This window comes from Mauremys reevesii, unplaced genomic scaffold (genome assembly GCF_016161935.1).
Source record: "Mauremys reevesii isolate NIE-2019 unplaced genomic scaffold, ASM1616193v1 Contig53, whole genome shotgun sequence".
Taxonomy (NCBI): Eukaryota; Metazoa; Chordata; order Testudines; family Geoemydidae; genus Mauremys; species Mauremys reevesii.
Genome location: NW_024100866.1, coordinates 286,704 through 302,356, shown reverse-complemented (window position 1 = coordinate 302,356; position 15,653 = coordinate 286,704). Strand labels below are relative to the sequence as shown.

The 15,653-nt window shown below is 45.0% G+C and overlaps 1 protein-coding gene across 1 annotated transcript; it reads left to right on the top strand.

Annotated features, from left to right (window-relative positions):
• Positions 1 to 2,220: 2,220 nt before the first annotated feature.
• Positions 2,221 to 15,637, top strand: LOC120394382. The gene is made up of 2 exons (XM_039518614.1): positions 2,221 to 2,517; positions 15,269 to 15,637. Exons 1-2 carry the CDS (start codon positions 2,221 to 2,223, stop codon positions 15,635 to 15,637), a joined length of 666 nt encoding a protein of 221 aa, XP_039374548.1.
• The last annotated feature ends 16 nt before the right edge of the window (positions 15,638 to 15,653 follow it).

The window sequence follows — 15,653 nt, the reverse complement described above, 5'->3', positions numbered from 1 at the left end:
TAGTGCAATCCTTGGATGTATAAAGAGGAGAATATTTAGTAAGAGCAGGGTGGTTATATTACTTCTGTAGTTGGCACTGGTTCTACCGGTACTGAAGAAACTGCATCTAATTCTGATGCCCAATTTTGAAAAAGGATTATTGAAGTGAAGGTTGGGAGATGACTTGATCACAATCTATGAGACCCTACATGAAGAATAAAACTCTGATAAGGGGCTCTTAAATTTTGCAGAGAAAGGTAAAAAAGGATCCAGTGGCTGGAAATTGAAGGTAGGTAAATTCAGTCTAGGAAAAAGGCACTATTTTTAATAGTGAGGATAATTAACTATTGGAGCAACCTTCAAAGGTCTGTGATGAATTCTCCATCATAAGCCATTTTAAAATCAAGATTGGATGTTTTTCTAAACATTATTCTCTATTCGAACAGAAATTACTTCAGGGGAGAACTGCGGCCTGTGTTAGATTAGTGAGGATAGATAATCATAATGGTCCTTTCTGGCCTTACAATCTATGAATCTATGTGCTGTGGGTCAGCCATCATCCCACATTATTACTGGAGTCACACACAGAGCCATCCTGAGCCATGAAAGTGTGCCCAGAAGCAGTGACCCTGTTTACAGGGACACAGGAAACAAGCAAATCTAAATAGTAGAGCTGGGGGACAGGTGGTTTTCCCATCCTGCAAATTTTCAAAATATCAAATGTAGATCCCATCCAAATTTGGGACTGTAGACAGGCACTGTCCCAGGGCAACTCTTCATGGTCTGCAGTGGCCCTTCAGTTTCCCATTAGGTTCCCAAAAATCATCCACTCACAGCAAGAAGTCTTCAAAGCAATAGTCCTTCTCTCTTGGGGTCTCATATATTCAACCTAATTCAGCTTCCCCAAAGTGAGGCCCTCATGTCAGGGTTTCCACAGTCTGCTTTCTGGGACTGAGTGGTTTATATCCTCTCCGGCCTGTAATTTTACCCCTTTAGATCAGGGTTTCATGGCCCTCCTTCTAGGGGCTGTGAGCTAGCTGAGTTATTTTGCTTTCGGCTCCCAAAAGCTCCTCCTTGTCTGAGCTTGGAGCTTCCAGTTGATTCACCTGCCCAGTCTACTAGCAATCAGCCTGAACCCTTATCATCACTGGGGCTTTATCCAGGCAAGCAAAAGAAAGGAGGGGTGCCTTGTGTCTCCATGTCCTAGCAATGCCAGGTGACAGGGATGAGGAGATGTGATGCTGGGAGAGGGGCCTGTAGTGCAGTGATGGGGCACGTGCTGGGGGAACATGATGCAGTAAGGTTAGTAGTATATACCCCAATAGCATTCATCACCATGCATTTTTAACAGGTTTCCCTGCCCATTTAGGGCTTATGTCCCACCCTCTATTCCTGTTTCCGTTGGTGTCTAGGTTTGGTGCCATTGGCCATTTTGAAAACAAAATTTGATTATTTTTTATGTTTGAATAGGGGAAGTGTTGCATGCTTGTGCTTTGATACATCTGGTTTTTTGTTTAGAGAAAAATGTTGAAAAAATAGAGTGAGAGCTTAAAGATTTAAAAAGAAAGCTTTGGTAAGGTTTAGAGGAAAAAAGGAAAGAAAGGTTATTAAAGAGAAGAAAAATTGTTTGGTTAGGTTTAGTAAGGAGAGATGATTTTAAAGGCCTAATTTGGCATGTTATTAAAGAATAAAATTTGTTTGATACATGTAAAAGGCATATTAAATATAAGGGTAGGTTAAGAAAAGAGCATTTAAAAACATTTAATAATATTGAAAAATAGGTTTAAAAGAATACACATGGCAAAAAAGGGAATTTACTAAAGCAGAGCCTGTTTAGTAAGCACATGATAAAAATATAAGGGTTGGTTAATAAAAAATAACCTTTAAAATATTAAATATAAGGGTAGGTTAAGAAAAGAGCATTTAAAAAGAGTTAAATAAAAGAGAAACATATAAAGATAGGTTAAAAGAGAGAACAGAGCAAAAAAAGAGAAAAGAGAACCCCATTGCAAAAGGCAAAGATAGACAATACATGGTTGAGTTAGAGAGAGAGATTTTACCCTTGCGGCTGCTCTTGGGGAAAGAGGCAGCTTCCCAGGTTCACAACGCCTCAGGCTAGTTATCACTGGACCAATCTTCGGGAGGAAGAGCAACGTCAGCCCTAAACTATTGGCTAAGAATATTGTGTGGCCTGGTTAAAGTAAGGAGGAGCTTCTACATAAATGGGTCTGATGATTAAAGATGGTTGCACCTAGAAGGCCCTGGGCAACACTGGCAGTCAAGACTCTCATGAAGAGACATTATACGTTCGCTGCTATGGGTCCTGAAGAAACAAACACACTGTTGGGGCAAACAATATTTGAGACGGGTCATGGGAGATGGGAAACAGGGATAGCAAATGATGCTTGTACCCGCAGGAACAACGAGATGGAGAAACATGAGGCCAGACTGCTGGGCCAAGATTTGTTTGAGACTCCGGACCCCAGCAGGGAGAACCCAAATGATTCAAACAAAGGGCTGTATGGAGATGAGGCAAAGGTACATTTTATGTAAGAATGTTCAAGGGATGGTTTTGCAGGGACCCAGTCACCGGTACTCGGTTGGCTAGAGCCTTTTGGATCAAGCCTGCACAGAGACATATTTCATTTGTTGTTGTCTGTTTTTAAAAGCTTCATGCAGAAGGGATCTTTTGACACACAGTGTAAAAGGTTTTAAAATCATGTTATGAAAAAGTATAAAGATGCCTTACATGTGTGTATTTCTTACTGTAAATTTTTCAGCAGATGAGCGATGGCTCTTCAGAGGACTTGGAGGTTCTCAGGGTTCCTTCCCCACTGTGAACTCTGGGGTACAGATGTGGTGACCCACATGAAAGACCCCTACGCTTATTTTTACCAGCTTAGGTTAAAACTTCCCCAAGGCACAAATTCCTTCCTTGCCTTAGTATCGCTGCCACCACCAAGTGATTTAAACAAACATTCAAGAAGGGCCACTTGGAGCCCTACCTTCCCCACATATCCCCCCATACCCCTACACCCCCTTTCTGGGGAGGCTTGAGAATTATATCCTCACCAATTGGTACAGGTGAACACAGACCCAAACCCTTGGATCTTAAGAACAATGAAAAATCAATTGGGTTCTTAAAAAAAGAATTTTAATTAAAGAAAAGGTAAAAGAATCACCTCTGTAAAATCAGGATGGTATGTAGTTTACAGAATAACAAAAGACTCAAAAACACAGAAAGAACAGGAACACTAACATTCCACACAAAGATGGACTACAAGCCATCAGGAACAGTATCTCCAATAATATCCTGGCTAACCTGGTGGCTGAACTTTGTGATTTTGTCTTCACCCACAACTATTTCACATTTGGGGACAATATATATCTTCAAGTCAGTGGCACTGCTATGGGTACCCGCATGGCCCCTCAGTATGCCAACATCTTTATGGCTGACTTAGAACAACACTTCCTTAACTCTCGTTCCCTAACGCCCCTACTCTACTTGCACTACATTGATGACATCTTCATCATCTGGACTCATGGAAAAGAAGCCCTCGAGGAATTCCACCGTGATTTTAACAATTTCCATCCCACCATCAACCTTAGCCTAGACCAATCCACACAAGCGGTCCATTTCCTAGACACTACTGTGCTAATAAACGATGGTCACATAAATACCACCCTATACCGGAAACCCACTGACCACTATACTTACATGCCTCCAGCTTCCATCCCGGACACACCACACGATCCATTGTCTACAGCCAAGCTCTAAGATACAACCGTATTTGCTCCAATCCCTAAGACAGAGATAAACACCTACAAGATCTCTATCAAGCATTCTTAAACCTACAATACCCACCTGCTAAAGTGGAAAAACAGATTGACAGAGCCAGAAGAGTACCCAGAAACCACCTACTACAGGACAGGCCTGAAAAAGAAAATAACAGAACACCACTAGCCATCACCTACAGCCCCCAACTAAAACCTCTCCAGCGCATCATCAAAGATTTACAACCTATCCTTAAAGATGATCCCTCACTCTCACAGATCTTGGGAGACAGGCCAGTCCTCGCTTATAGACAGCCTCCCAACCTGAAGCAAATACTCACCAGCAACCGCACACCATACAACATAAACACTAACCCAGGAACCTATCCTTGCAACAAAGCCGGATGCCAGCTCTGTCCACATATCCATTCAAGTGACACCATCATAGGACCTAATCACATCAGACACGCCATCAGGGACTCGTACACATGCACATCTACCAATGTGATATATGCCATCATGTGCCAGCAATGCCCCTCTGCCGTGTACATTGGCCAAACCGGACAGTCTCTACGCAAAAGAATAAATGGACACAAATCTGACATCAGGAATCATAACATTCAAAAACCAGTGGGAGAACACTTCAACCTCTCTAACCACTCAGTGACAGACTTGAAGGTGGCAATTTTGCAACAAAAAAACTTCAAAAACAGACTCCAAAGAGAAACTGCTGAACTTGAATTAATATGCAAACTAGATACTATTAACTGTGGCCTAAACAAAGACTGGGAATGGTTGGGTCATTACACCAATCGAATCTATTTCCCTATGTTAAGTTCTCCTCACACCTTCTATGGGCCATCTTAATTATCACTTCAAAAAGTTTGTTTTCCTCCTGCTGAAGATAGCTCATCGCAATTGATTAGACTCTGCCTGTTGGTATGCATACTTCCACCTTTTCATGTTCTCTGTATGTATAAATATCCCCTGTCTGTGTGTTCCATTCTATGCATCCGAAGAAGTGAGCTGCAGCTCACGAAAGCTCATGCTAAAATAAATTTGTTAGTCTTTAAGGTGCCACAAGTACTCCTGTTCTTTTTGCGGATACAGACTAACACGGCTGCTACTCTGAAACCTGTCAAAAACACAGAAGATTTCACTTGTAGGCAAAACTTTAAAGTTACAAAAACAGGGATAAACCTCCCTCTTAGCACAGGGAAAATTCACCAGCTAAAACAAAAGATAATCTAACACATTTCTTTTCTGCTATGACTTACTATTTCTGCAAGATTAGACCTAGCTATAGCTTAGGGAGATGTATTTTCCCCTGCCCTGTTTCCAGGTTAGTTCTGATAGACCCAGACAAAAAACCTTCCCCCACAGATTTGAAAGTATCTTCTCCCCTTATTGGTTCTTTTGGTCAGGTGCCACCCAGGTTATCTGAGTTTATTAACACTTTAAAGGTAAAAGAAGGATTAACCTTTTACAGGGTAAATAGGGATTTTATGCTACCATTAGCTGTATATTTATGGCAGAGGTTCTGGGCACTGAGAGCTCCAAAGGGCTGAGTGGATTGGGCCCGATCTGTTTTTGCCTAGTCCCAAAACCAGATGCTCAACAGAATGTCGAAACAGAGGGGGATGCTTATTCTATAGGCTTTTACTATCTAAAGTTGAGGGAGAAATTCAGTATTAAGTCTGTGCGAGTTTTAACCGTAAAACCATGATGCGTGCAATTGTGCGAGCGGTTGTGCACGGAATCATCAAGCACTGCCTGAGAGAGAAACAAAATGAGTATTGAACTGGATGTATTATAGACGTCCCCGGTCAGAGGCATCACGACTGTGTGTACTGGTCTTTAGATGATGTGAACTGTAAAATTAAAGAAATTAGAGGTAGTTTGTGTATGGAGAGTGTGTTAAATATCATCATCACGTTGGGATACGCGCTGCAGTTCCTCTGTTTAACCCAGGAACATTTAGCTCTAGGGACAGAATTGGTGGACAAAGTGACAGAGATTGAGGACCCAATTAGCTTTTTAGATGAAAACACCAAACCAACAGATAAATGTTTAATGCGAAATGATGAACGTCTTCTTCATTCAGCAAATTACAAAATCTTGCTAAGAAAAAACATTAAAAGTTAGAGCGTGTTTTGGGAACAAAACAGGGTGTGACGGTGCTGCCCGTGGGAGCCAGCTGAGGTCACTCAATCAGGGTGAACTGCAAACCAAACGGGGCAGACAAACCCCAAATGCTGGTGGTTATTCCAATACTTAGATTTACCAACCAGCACAAAACAGCTTCTACAGTACCTCACTGGTCACTTAGAAGTCCAAACCCCGCAGTTCCCTTAAAGTGCCCAGCCTCAGGCCTCCGGCCAGACACACCTGTCAGATATGATGATGATTCCTGAGAATCTTACTTCATCATATAAAAGAAAAGGTTCTTCCAATCCCAAAGGATCAGCCACATACCCAGGTTCAATTATAACTTAGATCTTACCCAAAATACACGCTATAGCCAATTCTTATTAACTAAGCTAAAATTTATTAACAAAGAAAAGAGCGAGAGTGTTGGTTAAAAGATTAATCTACAGACAGACTTGAATTCAAGTCTAGAGGTTCAGATACACAGCTGAGATGAGCTTGTAGTTGCCAAAAGTCCTTTTAGAAATAGCCCATAGGTTATAGTCCAATTTCCATATTCAGGGTGGCTCCAGTCAATGACTGGGGATCTCAATCCTTATGGCTTAAGGTTTCCCCCTCTTGAAACCCAAAGCAGATCTGAGATGAAGAAGGAATCATGTCCCAGGGTTCTTATACATTTCCAGCAGCCTTTCGGCCTGAGAAAACAATAGGTTTAACTCCTTCTCCCAAATATCCTGGCAATTAGCACAGAGTAATTTATCCATTAAACAGTTCAGATACAGGTTAGCATAACCTTCAAAGAGACACATAGACAATAATACTATTTCACTCAAGTATCATCATAAATGTTAATATTCCTTTTTTTTTTATCTTTGAATTAAAACTATAGCAACAGACAAGACTTGGTTGCTGACATCACAAGACCTGAGCAAACATCTCCCCTTCTACCTCTAACAATGCAGACTTGCATTTCAAAGCTCTAGTCATTTACATAACTTCCTAACCCATCCTCAAGGTTCACCCATGGGTCAGGTCAGTCTATGAGTTAATTAACTCTTTCTGGCCCTTTCACCTTTCAGTGAGATATTATATCACAGTCATAACGTCACACCCCCAACACAAAATTGATGCAGGAAGGGATGACACAGACATCACTGAGTGCATCCTAATGAGTCCCCATTCGGGACAATGCATCAGCTACAATATTTTCCTTCCCTCTTATGTGGATTATATCCATTTCATATTCTTGAAGGGCTAAACTCCAGCGCAGCAACCTGGAGTTGGTACCTTTGGCCTTGTGCAGCCAGACCAAAGGGGCATGATCACTCAACACAGTGAATTTTTGGTTGTACAAATAGGGCTTAAGCTGCTTGACAGCCCAGACAATGGCATAACATTCCTTCTCAATGGTAGTGTAATTTTGCTCAGTGGGGGACAATTTTTTACTTAAGTACGCCACGGGATGTCTTTTACCCTCCGCCCCCTCTTGCATTAGCACTGCCCCCAGCCCAATATTGGAAGCATCTGTACATAGCAAAAAAGGCTTTTTGAAATCTGGGCTGACTAAAACAGGCTCTTTGGCCAAAGCACTTTTTATGCTTTGAAATCCCTGCTCACAGGCCTCCGTCCACTGCACCCGGTCTGGTTTGTCCTTTTTCGTCAGGTCTGTGATGGGAGCTACAATGTCACCGAATCCCTGAACAAACCTCCTGTAATAGTTGGCCAGACCAATGAACGATTGGACCTGTTTCTTAGTTCTAGGGACAGGCCAGTTCTTAATGGCCTCCACCTTCAAAGGCTCAGGGCGCAGTCACCCATTGCCCACCCTGTGCCCCAGGTAGGTCACCTCAGCAGCTCCCATTCTGCATTTAGACACCTTAACAGTTAGATTGGCCTCCCTGAGCCGGTGCAGCACAACCCCTATGTGGTTAAGGTGATCTTGCCATGAACTGCTGAATATGGCCAGGTCGTCTATATAGGCCTTGGCAAAAGACTCTAATCCCCGTAGGACCTCATTTATAAGTCTCATGAAAGTAGACCCTGAATTACGCATCCCAAAGGGCAACACTTTGAACTCATACAGGCCAGATTCCACTATGAAAGCGGATTTTTCTTGTGCATCAGCATCTAGGGGAATTTGCCAGTACCCCCTAGTCAGATCCAGGGTGCTTATAAACTTGCCCCCCCCCCAGTGTATCTAACAGATCCTCTATTCTGGGTGTGGGGTAAGGGTCAGGCTGAGTGATAGCATTTAGCTTCCGGTAATCCACACAAAATCTCATGGTTTTATCCTTTTTTGGCACCATCACAATGGGAGAGGCCCAGGGACTCATGGATTGGGTAATTACCCCCATTGTCAGCATGCTTTTTACCTCTTCCTGGATCTGCCTTTGCATCTCTCCCTTGGCCCTGTAAGCTCTGCTGGGAGCTGGGCGGGGACCCACCGTCTGAATGGAGTGTGTCATCCTATCAGTGAGCCCTGGCCTGTTGGAGAATGTTCGCTTGTGGTGTTTTAACAACATTAGCAGCTCCTTCCTTCGAGGGTGGGATTAACCCTCCCCCATCTCAATGCTCTCGAGAGGCGTCTCCTCCTGGCTTTCAGCAACCATGTCGATCAAAGGGACAGACACTGCCTCTTCCTCAGGACAACAGAACATGTTCACATTTACCTCCCTTGTATGGTAAGCCTTCATTCTGTTCACGTGCACTGTTTGCATATTTCCCCGGCCATGGGGTTTGTTCACATCATAGGTAACCTCATTAATCCTTTCCACTACCTCCATGGGTCCGGTCCAAACATCCTTCATTTTGTTCCTCCGGACAGGATCTAGCACCAACACCATGTCCCCTATTTCAAACGCTCTCGCCTGAGCATCTCTGTCATACCAGACTTTCTGAGTATCCTGGCTCTCTTTCAGATTCTGCTTAACCAACTTCATCACCTCTTGCAAACTCTCCTTGAACTGAGCCACATATTCAGCCACTGGCTGCTCTGTCTCCTCCACATTACCTTCCCATGAGTCACGGACCAAATCTAGGGGTCCCCGGACCTGCCTCCCATAGAGCAATTCAAAGGGAGCAAACCCTGTAGACTCTTGGGGCACACTCCTGCATGCATACAATAGATACGGCAGCAGAACATCCCAGTTATTCTGGCGTCTATCCATGTACATTTTCAACATAGACTTCAGGGTTCCATTGAACCTTTCCACTAGGCCATTAGTCTGGGGGTGGTAGGGAGCAGCTTTCAGGTGCTTTACCCCACATAACTCCCACAACTGCCTGAAAACCACAGACATGAAGTTAGACCCCCGGTCAGACAGTATTTCCTTGGGAAAACCCACTCTGCTAAAAATAGAGAACAAAGCCACTGCCACTGTCTCAGCCTCAATATTAGCCAAGGCTACAGCCTCAGGATATCTGGTAGCAAAATCTACCAACACCAGGATGTATTTCTTCCCATTTCTGGAAGGTTTGGGGAATGGCCCCACAATATCCACAGCCACCCTGGCAAAGCCTCCCCAATAATGGGCAGAGGCTGGAGGGGCACCTTGCTAGGCCCCCTTAACCCCTTACGCTTCTGGCACAGTTCACAGCTCCTGCAGTAATCTCTCACCGACCCAAAAAGGTGAGGCCAGTAGAAATTTTGCTCTAGTCTGTTACACGTTTTGCCTACACCCAGATGTCCTGCAAAAGGACCATCATGAGCCAACTTCAACAAATCATTGCGGTAACTCTCAGGTAACACAAGCTGTTTGCGAACTGCTGCTTGGGAATTCTTCCTTCCCCTAGGAGGTTCCCTATACAACAGCCCATCCTGCATAAAAAACCTGCCTCTCTCTTTACTAACTGGGATCTGACTCTGAGCATCATTCCTGGCTTTCTCTAATGACACATCACTCTGTTGAGCCACAATGAATTTACTCTGGGTTTCGTTTAAATTCAGGACCATCTCTGATATTTCAGACAAACCCTCGCCTGATCCATCTTGAGAGACACTCTCTGTCTGTTCGCCATCCCCCTCACTGCAGTCAGTCAGGGTATCTGCCACAGACCCACAGTTTCTCTGTGACCTGGTCACCACATTAACTTGGCCAGGCACCCCCAGTATGTTATTTCCTACCAAAACATCAGCTGGAATCAAATCCCGGACAGCAGCCTTCACATCCCCTTTAAAGCCATCCCACTCAAGGTGGATTCTAGCCATTGGCAGGTCCACGGAGTACTCAGATAGGGCCACTATCGTCACATACTCCCCTGGCAACATGTCCTCTGGCTTCACCAGATGTCCCTTGACTATAGTTACATCCGAGCCAGTGTCTCGCCACCCCATGCATTCAGCACCATTGACCTTTGCCTCCTTAATAAATCTCTCACTTCCTTGCCAAGCCTCAGTCCTGACATAACTGGTGAGCTCATCACCTCCTCCCAGACCACTGGAGATGATGGGGTTGGCATTAGCCACTGCTCTGCTTGCACCTGGACTTAAGGTGGAGCTGTTGGGACTTGGTTCAGCCTGGGAGCTCAGGGTAATGGAGTTGGCATTTACTGTGGCTTTTGGGGTTGCTGGCTTTGGGCTGCTCTTTAGGGTCGGGCAATCTGGTCTTATGTGGCCAAGCATACCACAGTGATAGCATTTAACCGGTTTATTCTTGGGGTGAGAGTTCCCACCCTCTGGGCCCCTGTGAGCAACCTTATAAGAGTCAGGGCCCGGTTTACCTTTAAATCCTTCCCTCCTCTTGAACTGGGGAGAATGGTGATTAGTTTTCCCCGGGGGTTTACACCCTTCTCGAGCCCTGTTTTGGGTATGGGCATCCGCAATCTCTGCCACCCGTAGGACTGACTCAGGGTCCCTATCACACACAGCTGCTCTCACATAGTCAGGCACAATGTCTAAGAACTGTTCCAAAGTTACTAAATCCAGCAGCTTTTCAAAACTCCCATGTGCCTTTGCTCCCATAACCCATTTTTTAACAAAACCCATCAGCTTATGAGCACATTCCACAAAAGTACAATCATTAGACATCTTAAACTTTCTAAACTTAACTCTGTAAGAATCAGGAGTCATCTTGAACCGCCTTAACACAGAATCTTTAAACCGCCCATAATCCAAGGCTTCTTGTTCCCCCAATTCATTAAATACCTCCCTGGCTTTTCCAGTCAGTCTGGTCAGCAGGACAGGCATTCGCTGATCATCGGGGATCTGGTACAGATTGCAGAGGCGTTCAAAGGTACCCAGAAACTCCTCTATATCCTCAGTATCGTTGTAGATGGGACACATCCTTTCCCAGCTTTTCTCCCGGTGGTGGGTAAGTGGAGTACCCGGGGGTGATGACTTTTTCTGATCTTCCATTACTTGGAGCCGGCGTTTAACTGTCTCCTGTTCCATCTTGTGCGTCTCCTGTTCCATTTTGTGAGTCTCCTGTTGCCTCTGTCGAGCTTTCTCCTCAGCAGCCAGCAGCTCCAGCCGCCCCTTACTTTCTTCTCTCTCAGCAGGCTCTCTTTCTAATTCAGCTATTTGTTGTCTTTCCAGCAATCGAAGATCTGCTAGTTTCTGTTCATGCTCCAGTTGCAGTTCATTTGCTGCTTTATTCATTCTAATTGTTTCTGCAGTTTCTGTAGCCTCAGGTAAGGGCCGTGCTCCTGCCTCCTGATCACTGGCCATTAACAGATCTCTCAGTTCTTGATTTGTAGCTTTCTTTCTAAAGCTTATCCCCTTTCCTGAACACAAATCTTCCAGGGCTTTTTTGTCAAGACCCTCATATGCTCTTTGCTCATCCATTGCAACTGCTCTTTAACCAACCAAACTCTCAATACCACAATTCCAATTTGGATAGCGTGGGGTACTGACCCAAAGCTTAATTGACCTGGTTCTGTGGATCCTTGCACGACTACGCCACTGTGACGGTGCTGCCCGTGGGAGCCAGCTGAGGTCACTCAATCAGGGTGAACTGCAAACCAAACGGGGCAGACAAACCCCAAATGCTGGTGGTTATTCCAATACTTAGATTTACCAACCAGCACAAAACAGCTTCTACAGTACCTCACTGGTCACTTAGAAGTCCAAACCCCGCAGTTCCCTTAAAGTGCTCAGCCTCAGGCCTCCGGCCAGACACACCTGTCAGATATGATGATGATTCCTGAGAATCTTACTTCATCATATAAAAGAAAAGGTTCTTCCAATCCCAAAGGATCAGCCACATACCCAGGTTCAATTATAACTTAGATCTTACCCAAAATACACGCTATAGCCAATTCTTATTAACTAAGCTAAAATTTATTAACAAAGAAAAGAGCGAGAGTGTTGGTTAAAAGATTAATCTACAGACAGACTTGAATTCAAGTCTAGAGGTTCAGATACACAGCTGAGATGAGCTTGTAGTTGCCAAAAGTCCTTTTAGAAATAGTCCATAGGACTTGTTGTAAAATAAAATGTCAGTTGAAAATAACAGTGTGAACGGGGTTTTTATGAAATTCAAGGGGCATGGGGTTTGTCAAAAGGGAAGTTACCCAGAGGTGGCCTTCCCTTCTCTCTTGGTTTGTTTAATTTCAGCCTCTCCCTGTGGTGAGCCCTGGAAACTGCACAATTCATCTGGAAAGAAAAACTTTCACTCAGGGGAAGACTTTCAGAAACAATTTAATATGAAAAAGGCACTCAGACAAGCTGATGAAACTATAGGCATAAACAAGCAGGACACTTCCATCCCCTCCAAACAATGGAAACTTATACAAAGAAAGCTTATGAACCTTTTCCCGCTCACTCTTGTATTTCCTGAAACTTCACACAAATCCTGTAAAAACACCTGTTTTCTCTGTCAACCAGGAAGGGACTTTCTCTGGGCATCATTTCTGAGAGAAAGAGGCAAAGTGTTTACATCATCACAGGGTTATTTTGTTCAATCAAATTGTTATGACATTGATCTCCCAGAGTCACCATGTCCCACATCATCATAACCTGTGTCTCCAGGAGGCAGGGACGGGGTTTCCTTCTCCACCCCAAAGACAACTTCACTCCTTAGCGAGTGCCGACTCCAACTTGAAAACACCAAGGGAGACACATACAGTCAGTGGATCCATTCTATGGTTATGTGCGGCCGCAGAGCAAGGTGGAGTGCACTTTACAGCAGTGGTTCTCAAACTTATTTGATTGTTGCCTCTTTCTTTGTATCCATAGAAATTGATACCTCCCCTCCCTGCCACACAAGTACATGTACCGATTTAAAAAAAATCAACATCCAACTCTCACTAAATAGGAAAAGCAGTAGGACATTGAATCAAAAGGAGCCATTTAAGTATATAGCTCTCCAGCCACCCAGCTCAAAGGCAGCACTGCCACCAGCAGCAACAGAGAAATGAGAGTGGCAACACCAGACCATGACTCATGTACTTCTGCGCTGCTGCCGGTGGCAGTGCTGCCTTCAAAACTGGGCACCCGGACAGAGCCACCACTCTCTGCTCTGGCTTCTCACGCTGCCCCAGACTAGATTCTGTGCTGCCCAGTTTGAGAACCTCTGCTCCACAGTACGGACTGGGAATCATTCCCCCTTCAGTCTTGGGTTTATGACAAGTTTTAATCCATCATTAAATTAAATATACATAGTCTGGAAATTAAAATCTTTGGTTTCCAGGCCAGGTAAAGTTGACAAGTGCCAGCTGTAGCTACCTGTCACTTCATGTACAAAACCCAAGCACTTACTAGCCAGGAGCACTTAGTTAAGAACATTATAACTTTCACTCTGCCTAGCAGTGAACATTAGCATGTTATTCTTATCAAGTACTAATCAATGCACATTTCATCACCACTGCACCTCCTCTGGGGTGGCTGATGGTGTCTCTGCTCATGACACAAGGCGAAAAGAGGGGAGATATTGGCCAAGGACAATGGGCAAAGCCCATCCCAGATTTTACAGGATGTGTCGTGGGCTCTTTAAACCTAGTGCAGCAGTAACAGGACTTGGGTGTATAGGATTCTGACCAAAAGATACACACACAGTGAACTGGTGAGAATTGAGCACATCCAGGGCGTGGCAGCCACACAAGGATTGGAACCTAGAGGCAGAAAGATCCCAGGTATCTTCCTGGTTTGACCACAAAGTACCACCCAGCAGGGACCCTGCTGTTCCTCTCCCCATGGCAGGTACTGAAGCCTCTGCTTTGAGGGAATGGAGAGATGAGAGAAAGAGAGCTTGTCTCACAGGTGCTGGGTTGGCCAGGGCTGTTCCCTTGCTGCGTACCCCACATTTTCAGCTATCCCACTCTGCAGAGACACTGTGAAGCGCAAACAGATCTCTACTCACCTGTCTGTGAATCCTTGTCACTCGCCCCAGTGCCTTCCTCATCATTCTGCCCCAAACCAGGGTCACCTTCAGGGTCAGACACTTCTCTGGCATCATCATAACCATCCCCTTTGACATCTCCAGGCAGGGCAGGGGCATCTGATGTGAAGATGTGAAGTAATTAAGAGAATATTCACAGTGAAGACAGAATTAAACTACAAACTGCAGATGCACCAGCCTCACTGGTCCCTGGGGATCTCTCAGCACTTCCACCCTCAGGGAGCCCCCCTATGGAACCCTCAGATTGAGGGGTTTCACATATCACATTGATCTGATACATTTCAGTAGCTGGTTGAGAGGATCCTAGAGCTCCCAGATGATGAGGGGAAGGGGGAGCTGTAGAAAGAGTCTAGTCCAGAGAGATTGCTCCACAAGGCATTTAGTTACAATAATTACAAATGTAAATGACTTGGAATTGTCCAGAGTATGTCTCTGGCTTCCTAAACTTGACATTATTTTTAAAATGTCTTTTCAATGCTTTCTCCTCATAAAGTTTACCCCATAAACAGCCATCAGTCTCCGATGTACTGATGCCAGCAGGAGCTGAGCCAGCTAATAAGGGTGGGACATGGGCCCTTGGGTGTAAAATCTCTATGTCCCGCCCATCCCCCTGTCACAGAGTGTCTGACACAGATGTATATAAGCTGCAATAGCCGCATGCCAGGAAAGGCTGGCAGGGAACATTGCTGCTATGTAAAGGTCTCTGCTTCGATGCGTTGTCTTTACAGATAGTGAGTAACCCTAGTGCTCATGGCAGTGAGGGTCATAGGTCAGTGACCTGAGCCAAGTACTGTGTGGGCAGCTCCTGAGCAAACTGCTCCTTCAGTCCCTGCAATGTTCCTCTGTCATGACCTAGGATCTCACACACTTCCCTACCCCGGACCTCCACACAGCTCTTGTAATGCACCTGCTCAGCGCCCCCAGCATTACGCCAATAGACAATACTGGTGGATATTGATTTTCTTAACAAACCACTATTGTTCCTACTGGGAAATACAATTAGTTTTTCATCTGGGTGATGTTGCTTCCAGAAGGCGGATTCACTGCTCACCTCGGCCGTCTGGAATCTGGGGGACGTCGTTCAAGGCAGGCTCCTCCACGTCATCGTAATCCAGCTGAGACGCCCCTGGAGACGCTCTCTCTGGAACAGTAAACACCACACTCAGCCCCTGGCACCAGCAGCTTCTCTTCAGCGCAGGTGGCCCTTACAACTAGAGCTGTTTATCATGGCATGTGAAGGGGAAGTCGCAGGGGGCCCATGGTCGTCAGAAGGGCACAAGTCAGAGAACTACAGTGAAACAGGAGTCCCAGAAATAATTAGGAGCCAATCATGTCCCTGCAGAATCCAACAGCAGCTCTTGTATGTGTTTCAGTGGGAGCAGGATCTGGGCTTGTGCTGAGATAAAAGGTTGGGAC

Excerpts from the sequence above, each read along its gene's own strand:
- LOC120394382 (XM_039518614.1), top strand. The coding sequence starts at position 2,221 with ATGGTTGCACCTAGAAGGCCCTGGGCAACACTGGCAGTCAAGACTCTC. Across the intron at positions 2,518-15,268 it reads TGTATGGAGATGAGGCAAAG|AAGGCGGATTCACTGCTCAC; the intron begins GTACATTTTATG and ends TGTTGCTTCCAG.